Source organism: Gossypium arboreum, chromosome 6 (genome assembly GCF_025698485.1).
Source record: "Gossypium arboreum isolate Shixiya-1 chromosome 6, ASM2569848v2, whole genome shotgun sequence".
In the NCBI taxonomy this organism is placed as follows: domain Eukaryota; kingdom Viridiplantae; phylum Streptophyta; class Magnoliopsida; order Malvales; family Malvaceae; genus Gossypium; species Gossypium arboreum.
In genome coordinates, this window is record NC_069075.1 from 7,009,095 (window position 1) to 7,025,434 (window position 16,340).

Genomic DNA, 16,340 nt, shown 5'->3' on the forward strand with positions numbered 1-16,340 from the left:
TTATTTCAGAATTGTTTATTAGCTCCAATATGCTTAAAAATACTTAAAACTCATAGAGAAATGATTATATAAATCTGTAATTCAACCTCAGATTTTTCCTTGTTGGAAAGAATAAAGGATGACGTAAAATCATAATTTCATACAATTTTCACTCTAAACTCATATTTTTGAATTTTAAAATTACTTATATTCTTTTAATTAATATATATTAATTTTTACATTTTTTTATTGATTAAATTTTTTTAATACTTAGTATTAACATTGTAGTATTATATATATATTATATATTTAATTTTCATGCATTTTAATTTATATAATATATAAAAATAGTATAATACTTACATAAAAAATAGGTCGAACTAAACTAGGATTAGGTTATTAAATATTTAAGCCTAAAATTGACTTGTATTTTAAATAAGCTATTTTTAGATCTAATTTTTTACTAAACTCGTAAATAAGTCTTGAACCGACTTAAAATAAATATATTATAAAATATATATTTAAAATAAATATATGGCTTAACCAACTTATATATTACTATAAAATATAAATAATTATAAAAATATAAAACATTAAATGGATTAAATTGATGGATTTAATTCTAAAATATTATCAATATAATCAAATAAACCCACTGTATAGCCTGGACGAACCCTTAAGAAATAACTTCCTCTCTTATCCTCTACCAATCAGTTCTCCAGTGTTAGCAGCAAACCTAAGACCATTGGTCAACATTTTAATTTCTAATTTACTGTTTAAAAACACTATCAAGTATCAATATTCGATCTGATTCTGAATCCTGTAATTTTCAGACTCCCTCCAGGTATCGATTTCTTTCTAATCTCCCAACTGCTCTTTTGTAATCTGAATTTACAATCTAATTTGAATTGAATCCTTGCATAATCGATTAATTCCTTAGAAACCCATTTCGGGTTTTAGTTTTCAGTAATCGCCTTCCTGCTAAATGAGTTCATAATCTAGAATCTTGAAAATTTATGTAAGTTTGGTGGATTGCGCTGAATTTTAGGTTATTTGGGGGGCGATTTGTGGTCTGATTGCTGTATAAAACCATCGACTTGTTAGTTCAAATCCCTGATATGTATTGTTCATCTGATTCTTTATGCAGACAAATGCTATTATTCCCAATACTTTAGGGATATTAGGACGAATGTACGATGATCTAACAGATTTAAATATAAATTGCGTAAAGAATAGAAATTGCTATACTTGTAGTATCATGTTTCAACCCATTAATTCAAATTTCTGATCTTTATTTTTCATCTGAATTATGTACTTGTAGTTCTGTTCAAGTATTTCATGAATCCTGCTTTCTAGTAGATATCGGTGCTGTACTTAATATTTGGATCAATAGTTGGTGTATTATTGGTGCTGATTTGCTGTTCCAACGGAATGCTGTTATCGTCTATTGATTTGAATGTAGATGGCAGAGAAACTGAATTCGTGTTTCGACCCCGTAATTTGAATTTCTGACATGTAGTGCTCACCTGATTTATGTACTTATGATTCTGTTCTAGTATTACATGAATCAAGGTTATTAACAGATATTTACTGCTGAACCAGTATCTGGCTTGGTCGTTGGTTTATGATCTGTGCTTGAAGATCAAGATTTGAATTTCCTTTTCCCCGAATACTAATGGTGGTTTAAAGTCAATTTTATTCTTTTGCAGCATCAACAGGTTCAATTTGTGATAAATCAAGTGCTGCGTCCCATTGTTAACATGAAAACTAAGGAGGATAATCTTCCTGCAGTGCAATCAGTTGTCAAAGATGAATCATTCGTTCAGATAAAGGTGCTGTTCTTCGCCAAAGCTCGAGATATAACAGGGTTGACCGAATTATCAATGGAGGTTTCATCTGGTAGCACTACTCAAGATTGTCTGAACAAGCTTGTTGCAAAGTTTCCTAACTTGGACGAGATTCGTCAGTGTATTGTTCTTGCTCTCAATGAAGAATACACAACCGAGTCAGCTGTTGTTAAAGACAAAGATGAATTGGCCATTATTCCTCCTATAAGTGGTGGGTAAGCATTTTCTGTTTCATATTTCTTAAAGGCACTCAAAGAATAAAGCACAAGCTTCATCTGTATAATGTTTGTTGGAGCACTCAAATTTGCAATATTTTGAGTCGTTAATGTTAATTCTGCATGGTACTGCATTCTATGTTACTCAAAATTTCATTTTCTTAAAATAAATTATGTTCGACATTTGTGTCTTACACCAATGTTACTTGAATTCGAGTGTGAGTGTTAGGTATGGTTATATGCCTGACTCTAGTATGTAGTAATATGCATTAGACACTGGTGTTGGGCACAAATACTTAGAGAAAAATGAAAAGTTGGACTAATATACTCCGACATAAACTCTAACAGGGATATGGGAGTCTCATCTTCTAAAATATTTAGGAAAAAGTAAGACTACTCATGTCGGACATATACTTGTATCTAGCATTTACTGCGAATTTGGGTAACATAGATTGCACTTTGTTCGTTGAGAGGATGAGGTTGGCGTTGTAAGTTCAAGTTGTGGAAAATACAGTAGTCATTTATGTTATAGAATCATCTCTCATTGATGGAGCACCTAAATTTGCAACATTTTGAGTCATTTATGTTAATGTTTCTATGCTACCGCAATTTATGTTATTCAGATTTTCATTTTTATTATATTTGATACATCTGAATATGGGTATGAGAAAATGACTTAATATTTAAAAATATTAACACAAATTTCAGGATACTTGTGTCGAATATACATGTATTCTACTGAGTAATATACATTGCAATTTGGTTGTTTGAAGGATGGTGTTGTAGGTTCAAATTTGTGGAAAATACAATAGTCATTAGGTCACAAAGTAGTCTCTACTAGACCTATTATAGGGTCAACTTTAAGAGTCTGCTCGAAACTTTAAAAGATTTAGATAAAAGTATTAGATTAGAATGATGTTTTTAAGAAAAAAATTTATTCAACATAAAATTTAGATTTAAATAATTATGTATGATATTAATATCATGCATAAATTCAGTACGAACTAAACTTGATTTGACTGACCATAATACACTTAAGCTTTCAAAAAGAATGGTACACTTTAATCGAGTAATGCCGATTGCAATTGTCTTGTAATACTATTGGGAACAAGCAACCTTGGTAATGGACGATATATGTATCCCTCCAAAAATAATTCAATGATCATGTCTAAGATCATTGAAGAAAATGAGGTTAAATTATTAATAGATAAAATAATTAAAATAAGATACAATAATTAATATAAAAATATAATATCTTTATCAATTTTGAATTATATAAAAAGTCATTTTAGTCTATTTTTATATTTTATTTAATTATTAATTTTTATTGTTTATCAAATTACTCATAATTGGTTGAAAGAATTTTCACTTTTCTCTAACTTCTTGTGGCAGTTCAAAACAATAATCAAAATTATGAAAATTAACACACAAAATTTCTTTTGCTTTGAACAAAAAAATTGAATCGATTATTGAGGTAAGGGGTTTGGCTTGAATGAATCAATTTTTATATTTATAATTTGTAAATAATTTTTTATTATATATTTTTCTAATTGTTTTACAATTTTTAATATTTTTAATAATTTTATTATTTGTATTTTTTATTTTTATAAGTTCTAATTTTTTGAGAAGTTCAATAATTTTTCAATTTTACAGTTTTTCAATTTTTATAATTTAATAATTTTAAATATTTTATGTTTTAATAATTTATTAAATTTTAATTAATTGTTAGTATAGTATATATGACAAAATAGTAACACATTAGCAGTGAATACATGTTAACTACCATGTAAAATAATATGTATATGCTTGGCTGCCACGTTAGTACCATTTATAGAAAACTTAAAACTTTTCCGCTATGAGTAATTTTACAAATGATAGAAGTTTACTGGTCTAGAAAAGTGTGAAGAAAAAAAAGGTAAAATGATTTTTTAAGGTAAAAAAGATTATTATTCTAAGAAAATATAAAAATGTGCAAAATACATACCATGAGAATTATTAATATGTAAACATTTATAATAAAAATATTTTAAAGCAGACTATGTCAAGAAAAAAGATAATATAAATATACTGAATTAATAGTATTATTACTACAATTACAAAAATATCCACCTTAACTTTTACAAAAACTTTCATATGGTAGGGACTAAATTAGTCTCTCTATTATTAAATGAGTCAATTTAGTTTTTATATTATTAAAAGAATCAAACAAGTCCCAATTGTTACAGAATTAATATTTATTATATAATAAATATCTTCAAAACTATTTTTTAATTGCAGTTAAATTATAAATAAAATATTTTATTTACAGAACTATAAAAACTTTAAACTATTAACTTTGTTAAAAATAAATATTAACTTTATTTAAATTTGACATTATTTGATTTTTTTAATAATACAAGGACTAAACTAAATCATTTAATAGTAAATGGACTAATTTTATCATGTTCCTATAATAGAGGACCTCTCAAATATATTCACCAAAAAATACATATAACAAATTATCAAGTCTATAACATTAGTGAGGAATAATTCTATCATATTTTCTCTTTTTACAAATTATTTTATTTATTATTTTATGGGTTAGTGACGGTATATTTTTTATTTCACAAACAATCTTTTTTTTTAAATATTTTACTGTACCTTTATTAATCCTTTAACCCTTTTGTAAAGTCTAAAATCTTTATTGATAGTGTATCAAATATTTCTTTTATTTTACATTAACTAAATTGAATCGAATAATCAAATCTAAACATCATTTAGAAAAATAATTGCAAGAAATTTTTACAAAATCATTTGCATACTATTTTATATCCTTTTAAGATTTTACTTTAGATTATAAAATTTTTCGATATATTCTTTACAAAATTTCTTAAGCAAAATTCTATCAGCTCTAAAAACAAGAGAACATATAGCAAAATGTTTAATTAAAATATTAAAATTTTAATATTGATATAATCATAGAAATTTTGATATAACGTTACGCATACAACAAAACTACATATCTTTTAATCGTTAAAACATTCCGACATATTCGAACAAAATCTTTTATATATTAATTTACGGGTTAATATTTGGTACATTGACTGTATATTTTTATATTTTACAGGTAACTTTCAAAAATTGTTATGTGTCTATCTTTTAATATTTTACAATACCATTAAAACCCTTGTTAATCTCTTATCCCTATTTATGTAGTCTAAAATTTCTATCGGTAGCGTATCAACTATTTTTCTTTATTTTACATTAATTAAGATAAATCGAATAATCAAATTTAAACATCAATTAAAAACCAATTGCAAGAAATTCTTTACAAAATCGTTTACATGTTATTTTATATCCTTTCTAAAACTTTATTTTAAATTATAAAATCTTTTATATATTCTTTACAAAATCTCTTTAAGTAAAATTCTATAGCTCTAATAAAAAGAGCATATAACAAAATAAATTTTAATATAATGTTACGTACAACAAAATTACATATCTCTTAATCATTAAAACATTCCAGCATATTCGGAGCAAAATCTTTTACATGCATGTTTGCATCCTTCATTTTCACGAACATCTTGAACGCACTTTGGATAGCAATTTTCTACACAATCACTTTGGGCAATCACAATCAAACCCAGAATCATTAACACTACCAAATAAATAGTTTTTTTGGTAACCATTTTTTATTTATTTTATTTATTTTTATTTTTTTAAATTTTCAATGATGTGAAAATAAGTGGGAAGAATTGGAATATTTATATGGGATTTTAGTTGATATATTTATTAAGTGGTTTTGAGTGAATCATGGAGTAAAATAAGGTTTGGGATTGGTTGCAAGTTTCGAATTTTCTTCAGCTTCGGTTAACCAATACTTAATTGTTTTTCTTTTATTTTTTACATTTACTATATTTTTTACTGGATTCAAAGTAAAGTAGGGTAAACTATATTTAAGGTTATTAAATTATTAATAAATTTTCGTTTTTGTTACTTAATTTTAGAAAGTTACAAAATAGTCATTGAATTATTTGAAAGTTTTTATTTATGTTACTGAGCTGTTAATATCGTTGTTGTATGTCATTTTCCGTTCACATCGCTTGTACCAATAAAAGTTTTTTTTTCTCCTTCTTTTCTACAATTTAATTTTTTTAAATAATTTTAAACGTCACGAATCTTCAAATCAAATCCAAGCAGTTTCATTCTTCAATCTCCGACAGGTTGTCAGATTAACTTGGATCTAGGGTATATATTTCTTAGGGGTGAATGCAAAAGGAGGAGGCAAGGGCCTTGTGCCTTTCGAAAATGAAAAATTACATTTTAGCCCCTTAAAATTATTAAATTATAAATTTTTTATATGGTAAAACTATACTTTAACCCCAAAATAAAAAAAAATATGTTTAATTCTTTTAAAAATGATAAAATCATAAATTAATTGCAGTAATTATATTTTATCTCAAGCCCATATTAAATTTGAATATCTAGTGTCTTTTATATTATTATTGGATAATGTGTTTTAATAATATTATTCCATATTGTTTTATTATTAAAATTATTTATTAATGAATTGATTGAGTATTAGTTCAATTGGCATGAATACTCTTACTAATATAAGAGAATGTGAGTTCGAGTTTGTTGCTTCTATTTATAAGTTGGGAATAGATTATGGGTATGTTAAAAATTAAAATAGGTAAAAGGTGATTTTTTTTTAAAAAGGTTACATGTTATTATTTTTATTGCTTTTTTTACAACAATTAATTTGAAACATTAATAAATTTTATTTAGATTAATAATTTTCTCTAAGAAATAGATTGAATTGTTGTTTTGGTATTTTTGAAGTGTGTAATTAATTTGATGAGAGCTTTGGGTTCTTCCCTTCCCCTATTTTAATGCTTTATTTTCTTTGATTGAGTTGATAAAATTTTTTATTTTAAAAAAATAAAATAAATATTAAGCAGACATTATTCTTGGTGTTACAAAATCATGAGCATCAGCATATAGTAAATTAAAAATTGCATAGGGTGGAAAGTAAAATAACGAAACATTGCAATGGTTGATCCTAAGCCATCAAAGCTAAGCCATCAACAAAGCTTATTGCCTTCCCTGTAGACGTGTTGTATCATCACCTCCCATTCCTTCTTCATGTACATATGTCCCATTCCTTCTTCATGTACATATGAGCTTCGCGACCCAAGTTATGCTTTCCAACCTTAGCACTATCAGTCAACATATTAACAACGTCAATATTATTCAATTCAAGAATAACTCTTCTCTATCTATTCCACCAGGCAACCTAAAGGTCTTCAACAACACCCCAAAGTTCCGCTTCCAATGCCGAACAGGAACCAATGAATCTAGAAAATTTGACAATCCATTTCCCGTTTCAATCCCGTATAACTCCTCCACAAGTGATCATGTAACACCCCGTACCCAAGACCGTTTCCGGAGTCGAACACGAGGTGTTAACGGACTTAATTCATTAATTAAACAGCTCATACAATTCATTTTAAAATTTCCAGACAAGCTGGCTAACTGCATCACAGTCGCTTTAAAAATCATATCTCGAGTTACAAAACTCGAAATCCAATTCCGTAAATTTTTCCTGAAACTAGACTCATATATATATCTACTAATTTTTTCTAGAATTTTGGTTGGGCCAATTAGTACAGTTTATTAGTTAAAGTCTCCCCTGTTTCAGGGTTCAACTACTCTGACCTCTGTATATTACGAATCAGATATCTCCCTGTACAGAGCTTCAATGACTATAACGTTTGTTTCTAATAAAACTAGACTCAATAAGAAATCTGTACATATAAAGCGTGACTTCTAATTATATTTGTAAAATTTATGGTGAATTTCCAAAGTCAGAACAGGGGATCCAGAAATCGCTCTGGCCCTGTTTTACAAAAATTTAAACATCTCATAAAATATAGCTCATATACCTGTTTCGCTTATTCCATATGAAAATAGACTCATCAAGCTTCGATTCCATAACTTATTCATTATTTAATTCCATTTCTACTATTTTTAGTGATTTTTCAAACTCACGTCACTGCTGCTGTCTGAATCTATTTTATGGTAAATTTTACCTATTTCATGGTTTCCATGGATTAGCTAGCAATTTGACATACATAATACCAAATATGATCATGATTAGCCATTCCAATGGCTAATCATTACCAAGCATTTCTATTTCCATACCACTCAATAACCATATCATAAGACCATATATACAAAATGATTATAATGCTATACATGCCATACTCAAAATATACAAGCCATTATGCCAAGATGGTATACGGATAGTGTGAGCGTGCCTCCGACCGTTTCCGATTTCGAGCTGGCTTGTCAACACTACAAGGAATGAAAAGGAGGGAGTAAGCATAAATGCTTAGTAAGCTCACATGCAAATAGCAAGTAACATAACCATATAAGCAAACATAAAACATCATTTGCATAATCATCACCAAGACATTCATATCACCTTTTCATTTATCATCTTACCAATACGTCTCTTTACATCTCGAAATTTTCCTCCATTTGAGTAGAACTTTACCCGTTGAACACATCGGAATATAATTCGGATACATGGAAAGTTTGCACATAAGTGCCACATATGTAGCCAAGCTACCATGTAACCCGCCCATAAGTGAACTCGGACTCAACTCAACGAGCTCGGGCGTTCGCATCCATAAGTGAACTCGGACTCAACTCAACGAGTTCGGATGCCTAGTTACATCTCACGAACTCGGACTCAACTCAACGAGTTCGGACATTCGCATCCATAAGTGAACTCGGACTCAACTCAACGAGTTCGGATGCCCAACCATCCTAGTGACATGTCACTTGTATCCTAATCTATTCCTAAGGTTCAAACGGGCTTTTTCCTCGAACACTTATCCTTGCCGTCTTCCGTAGAATGCCGAAATCAATACTCGGTAACAATTATATTTAACAAATAATACACTTAATTTGCATTTTATTCGAAAATAACCACAAAGCATATATTTCATGATAAAAATCAGCATATCATATATTTAACATCAATAACTTAAAAATAACCATTATGCTACATTATTTACACATGAACTTACCTCGTATGCGAAAATGGCTATTTTACCATTTAAATCCACAACTTGGTATTTTCCCCATTTTAGCCCAATTTCAGTTTTCCTTGCTCTATCATTTAAAATATAGTCTAATTAGGACTCACATTATTCAAATTGACCCAAAATCATATTTTGGAAAAATTACAATTTTGCCCCTAAACTTTTGCATATTTACACTTTTGCCCCAAAGCTCGTAAATTAAAATTCAGCCTATTTTCTTATGTTTTATGACATGCTGATCATTTTTCCTTCTATGGCAACATCAAATTCTCACTCTAACATGTACTAATGACTATTAGGTATTTTTACCGATTAAGCCATTTTGCTCGCTTTTACTTAAAACCGAGTAGCACAAGTTGTCTAACATAATTTAAAACCTCATATTCTATCATAAAACACCAAAATACACAAATTTCACCTATGGGTATTTTTCCAAATATAAACCTAGGTTAAATTATTGCTAGCATAAGCTAAATCGAGCTACGGACTCCAAAACGTAAAAATCATTAAAAACGAGGGTAGAACGGACTTACAATCGAGCTTGGAAGCTTGAAAACCCTAGCCATGGTTTCTCCTTGCTATATTCGGCCATGGGGTTGAAGATGAGCAAAATTGGCTTTTAATTTTGTATTTTAATTCATTTTACCCCTAAATGACCAAAATGCCCTTACTACTAAACTTTCCAAAATTCCATCCATGTCCAATTTTTGTCCATAGACTTAGAAATTGGTAAAATTACTCTTTAAGACCTCCTAATTAATATTTCAAAACAATTTCATACTAGAAACTTCTAGAATGCAAGTTTTGCAAATTATTCGATTTAGTCCCTAATTTCAATTTAAGCACTTTATGCATAAAATTTCTTCACGAAATTTTCACACAATCATGCAATCATATCATAGACCTTAAAATAATCATAAAATAATTATTTCTATCTCGTATTTTGTGGTCACGAAGCCACTATTCCGACTAGGCCCAAAATCAGGATATTACAGATCATATAATTGGTTTACGCGTACCATCAATATTCAACTTGTCCCATCCGAGAAAAGGGCTCTTTCAACTTTGCAGACTCCTTAAAACATTTGTAGTATTACCCTCAGGACACTCCATTGCAAAAGTGTATTGTTGCTGCATTCAATTGAGTTCATAAGTTAACTAGTTTATGTAACAATAAATGGAATTAAGGAGAAAATTATACTATTTTCGTAAATAATAATATTTTTGTATTCTTGAACATGAAACAAAAGTAAGTACTTATTTTACTGTCATTTGCATTCTATTGTCCTCAATTATTTTAAAGTGTTTGTTTCATTCTTAAGGTTATTTTTTTCTTAAATGTTTTACAATTTCATGTTGTGTTAATAGGTTTGGATGTAAATTTTTCATTTTGAGTACGTATTTCTCTCGTTGCAGTTTATGTATGTGTATTGAGGTGTTGAGTATTTGGTTTCCCATTGTTCTCCTCCTCAGTGTTCTTCCCGCAGCTCTCTTTGGTGTGACCAAAACGTCAATAATTGTAACATACTGTTGGTAAAGCCTCCGTATTCACATGTTTGGGTAATGGCGTCAATACTGATCAAGGACAATTGCAGTTCTAGCAAATCTTCCCCTATCGCTCATGGTGGTGCTCCCAACGAATGAGACCCTTAGTATAATTCTTGTATGGTAGATCTGGGAGTCAAATTTTCCAAGGTTGGGTTTCTTCCGTTGAAAAATCCTGGCTCCATGGCTTTACCACCAAATAATGCGCCCACAAACCATCAATGGTCCTCCCCCAAGAACTTCATCATAATCATGTTGCTTAGAAAATTTCACCAGAAAGTAATTGTTATCAAGATACGCTCAATTCCCATAAACTAGCGTTTCATCTTAACAAAGCCCTATACCCAATCGAACGACCAAGCATCAGATCACTAGGGTTTTGCTAATGCTCTGATCAATCCAGGAATGTAAATTCTCTTTCAGAAAAACAGATTTCAGGGTATTTCCCATCCAAAAACACTATCATCTAAAAAGGTATCCTCTTTGTCTTCCCCCACATCCTTAGCCATCAAAATATCCCTAAATGAAGTGCCCTCCCTATCCATACCATCTCCAGAAACACCGTGGAAACATCTTTACGTTTCACCTTTTTGGTTGCTCTCTCCAACTCCGCCGGCAGTGGAGAACCTAGCCACTCAAGGCTAGTGAGAGAGTGGCGAGAAGCCATCCTTAGTTAGATCAAAATTATTATTTGTTTACTTTATATATCCATTTAAATATTAAAAAAATCGAATTATATTTTTGTTACAAAAGGTTCTGAAGGGATTGTATGAAACTGTGATTCCACATCATTCATTTCACTTTCCAATAGGAGTATGACAAATAAAATTTTTTCTCCTAATTCCTCATTCTTCTATTGGAGGGATAGAGATGATATGGAATCATAGTTTCATTCAATCTTTTCTCTTAAAAGTTAGAGGCCTATTTTGATATCTATATATATATATATATATAAAGCACAAGTTTTAAAAATTATTATTTTACTAAATTGATATTATATAAAAATAATTTTTTAAATAATAAAGGTTTTATTCAACTATATTAGTTGAGTTGAAGTTGAATTTAACGTAATATTAATTAATTATTAATAATAGAAAGAAATCATATCAATAATATTTGTTTTATCATAATAATTTATTTGACATTTTAAATTTATGAAAAGAATTATTTTAGTTTCCTATTTATGTTTTTCGTTTCTTTTAGCTTTTGAATTTGAATAAGTTGCATTATTTTCACATCAGTCCAAAATGGATGGAAAAATTAATAAACTTAATTTTTTATTTAGCATCATGACAATCCACACGTATGTAATGTTAGCAATTAATTATTTTTAAAAATTAAAATATTTAAAAATAATTTGATATATTTTATAATTTTTAAATAATATGTCATATCAACAAAGTGAATAGACATTAATTATTTTCATCTATTTTGAGATGATTTGACAAATAACGAAAATTTAAAAGTTAAAATGGACAAAAATTAAATACATAATTAAAAAATTTTAAAAAATAAAACATCAAATAAATTATTATCTCTATGTTTTTCATAGAATTTATAAAGGCTAAACATAATATATATATATATATATATATATATAAATTTAAAGACTAATAGTAAATTCAAATTCCCAAACGTAACGCAACGTTAATTAGAAAAGGATGATACTTTATTTCCATAAAATAAAATTTTATTCAAAGCTAGCTATCCTTCCTTATTATAATTCACTCCAAAGAAAAATAAATAATTAATTATCATCTAAACGCAATTTAATTTTTTAACTTTTCACGAGTTTTTCTAGTAATTTCCTTTTAAATAATTTTATTATAGATTTTGATTATATTTGCTCATTCTAAAATAATGTCTAGAACTACTCCTAACCGCTCTATAATCCATAAATAGGAGGATAATACACTTCAATGTATTCGAACTAACGTCCTTCTATATTAACAACAATGCACATGTCAATCGATTTAAGACTCAATTGGCCTCTAGTAAAGTTAAAAGGAAAAAAAAATGCTATTGATTTATCTGATAATAATCCAAAAAGAATTTTAAAAAATGGAAAAACAAATCAATTCTTGGCTTGAACAAATTCCAGCCATTAAAATCATCACAAAAATCACCATTGTTGTCATATTTTTCTTGGAGGCCATCTCTTTTATATTGAATTTTAATTTTATTTTATTTTTGGTATTTTTGATGTAATATGTGAAAAATGTTTTGGATTAGAGTGTTTAAATAGGTTTACATGAAGGGATTTTTGGTGTAAAAAGACAATGGTTTTGAGTAAAAAATGGAGAAAGAACATGAGGTTTGGATGAAAAATGTTTAATTTTAGAGGGCTTCAACCTTTTTAATCAAATATATTTGGTTACCAAAATTAGATTAAAAATGGGATTTTATGATTTAATAAATAATTAATAATCATACTTCTTCTTCTTTTTTAATACAACTTACACACCTTTCGTTAGAGCAAATCACTACTTCACACACACCACGACTCAAATCCAAGACTTGAAATATGAGATGAATACCCATGACCAACCGGCCAAATATTGGGTTCAATAATTAAAGCTATTTAATTGTTTAACGATTTATCCTCTATTTTCTTAATTGATGCTAGAATCGTGATCCTTATTTAGGGTATGTTTGGAAAGCCACCTATTAATTGTATTTATGTGTAATTGCTTGTGTAACAGGTCAATTTTGTCTGGGCCAGAGAAAAAACAAAAAAAAAGATAAATTAAAAATGAACAAATCTTACAAGCCCAAACTAAGCCCAAAATATATCACCTAACCCAAAGCACACGATCTAAACTTTTCAGAAAACTAAAAAACCCTAGACCACCTATGCGCTGTTGATCCTGGCCACATCAGTGGATGCATCGCCCGAGGATGGCCTCCCCTGCCATCGTTGCATCGAAATGGCAAGGGTGCGACTCCCACCATCATTAACCACAAACACCTGCAAAGAGAAAAGAGAACAAGACAGATGATAAAAAAATCAAAAACAACAAAAGAAAGAAAAGAAAAATATTTGTGTAATCGGCTATAAAAGCCAGAGATTTGAGATGTATTGATTACAAGGAAGAAAATACAAAAGAAAAAAACAAAGGTGATTCTTTTATTTTTATTTTTTATTTCGAAAAAGTATAATAAATAAATAAATAAATCTATTTTACCTGAGTCGCTTCACCTCCCTCTATCGTCGGAGGTCTTCTCCGACAATGAAAACCCCAAAACCCTTTAGAGTTTGGCCTGGGCTTCAACAGAACAGGGCGTGAAAGGCGCGTCGGCTAGGTGAAAGAGCCTAAAGTTTTCTCTTTTGATTTTTGATTTTTGATTTTTTGATTTTTTGATTTTTTGATTTTTTATTTTTGCGAAAAGAAGGCTTTGCCTTCAGATCTAGGTCAAAAAGAGGCTACAAAGGCTTGTTTTTTGTAACTCCGACCACCGAAGGCGACGGTCGTTGTTTCCATCGCCAGTGACCAGTGGCCATGGCAGGCATTTGACGGCCCTATGGTCGGATCCAACGATGCGTTCAGAGAAAAAAGAAGGGGGAAAGGAGAGGTTTTTTTTTTTAAACACAGGAGAAGTGATTTTTTTTCTTGAAAATTTTGACTTATATAGAGCCTCGGTACGATGTCGTTTTGGCCTGGCTTTAGAAGCCCCAAAACAGCGTCGTTTTGAAGCAAGACCCAATTGCCCAACCCGAATCACCCCTAGGATCCCCATGTTTTTTTAGGGGGATATTTGTAGCTTTAGTCCTTCCACCTTTTAGATGCTTTTCAATAGGGTTCTATTTTTGACCTTTTTCCTTTTTAAAAATTATACCACTTAATTTATTTTTTTTATTTTGGTCCTCTGGTCATTTGGTCACTCTTGGAAACGGCACGTTTAATGGGGTTGAGAATAATTTCCCATTTGGTCCTTGTTCCTTTTTGTGCGTCATATTTTAAATTAGCTTGTAATTACACATGTATGACATGTTTAAGTGATCGTTGTAATTAGCAGGTCCTACTGAATTGAGTATAATTAAAGCATTACAATTACAATTTTAAATTCTTATAGGGAGCGTGTAATTACAAAGAATTACACTCAATTCTAATTACCATATGGCTTTCCAAACATATCCGTACATTATTTAAATTTAAGAAGTTATTTATATAATAGTAATAATATTTTAACTTTAGGATATATATTTTTATATATTTTATTTTTAAAAATATAATTATATGTTATTTTACTAATCTTGATTAAATGATCTAAAAAATTCATAGGCTAGAGATAATTTTCCATTAATATTAACCTATTAAATAATTAACTAAATTAAATAGTATTTATTATAAATAAATTATGCTAAATTTAATTAAATTAGTATTTATTATGAATTAATTATAATTGGTCAATGATCATGACAAGGAGTATATGTATAATGTTACAGAGAGAATAACCTAACAAATATAAAATGCCGTGCTAATTAGATAAAATTGTATACAATATTTATTTTTCTTGTTAATTTTATTAGAAGTTGTGTTGTCGAATATCTTTTTAGACTAACATATTGCATACATTGATTTGATTTTAAATTTTGTTACTTGTTCGAAATTTTTTTCTTTGGTATGATTAATCATTTTATGATAATTAATATTTTTATAAAACTAAAGTTATGTATTTTATAATTACAATTTATGTTATTAAACATGACATAAGAAACTACAATGTAATTATATTCGTCACCCAACACATTTAGAGAAATGGAATTTCTTCTAATTACAGCACCCTCATCCAATTACAGTATGGTGTCCAAGCACATTAGTATACAATAAATAAAATAGAAATAATAAATAAAAATATAAAGAAAATAAAGGTCTGTTTTTTTATTAAAATAAGCATAAAATAATGTTAAAATACTCTAAGTCTCTCCATTACATGGATCAGATCAAATTAGTCCATTTAGTATTAAATGGTTCAATTTAATTCATATACTATTTGAAAGTCAAATAAGTCCAAATTGAAATAAAGTTAACATTTACTATTTAAAAAATAACATGAAAATTATTTTTTTCACTTGCAATTTAAATCCAAACAAAATATTTCATCTATAAAATCATAAAAATCTTTTAAAATATACCTTTATTAAATAGTAAATGATATTTTTTTAAACAGTAAAAGTTAACTATATTAAAATTTAACCTTATTTGATTTTTGTAATAATACAAGGACTAAATTGATCAATTTATAGTATAAAGGTTAACTTAATCCGATCTCCATAATAGAGGGACCTACTAAGTGCATTCACTCATAAAATAATATCTAGGGTAGAAAGAAGAAATAATCTGTGGAACATGTGACTTTTTAACCCCGCCTATGAAGTTAAAATATCATTCCATTGATATATCAAATAATATTATATTGTATTCGTATTATTTATCTATATTTTTATTTAAAATTTTATATATCTGTATGGATTTTAGTAGGTAAAAGGCTCGATAATTGGCAAACCTAGTTCTTATCCTCCAAAGGTAAGCTCATATTAACAAAATATGATCGTTTATTATGGTGAATAGTTTGGAGGAGTGTCAAGCAAACATGTATTGTTGATTTTACTATGGAAGCTAAATATGTGGTTGCTTTAGAAGCAACTAAGGAAACATTTG

General features: G+C 28.5%; 1 protein-coding gene across 1 annotated transcript; it reads left to right on the top strand.

Annotated features, from left to right (window-relative positions):
- The first annotated feature begins 619 nt into the window (after positions 1-619).
- Positions 620-2,575, top strand: LOC108484384 (molybdopterin synthase sulfur carrier subunit). Its single transcript, XM_017788155.2, has 2 exons — positions 620-823; positions 1,689-2,575. The coding sequence occupies exon 2, from the start codon at positions 1,740-1,742 to the stop codon at positions 2,043-2,045; it is 306 nt and encodes a 101-aa protein (XP_017643644.1). The 5' UTR covers positions 620-823; positions 1,689-1,739; the 3' UTR covers positions 2,046-2,575.
- The last annotated feature ends 13,765 nt before the right edge of the window (positions 2,576-16,340 follow it).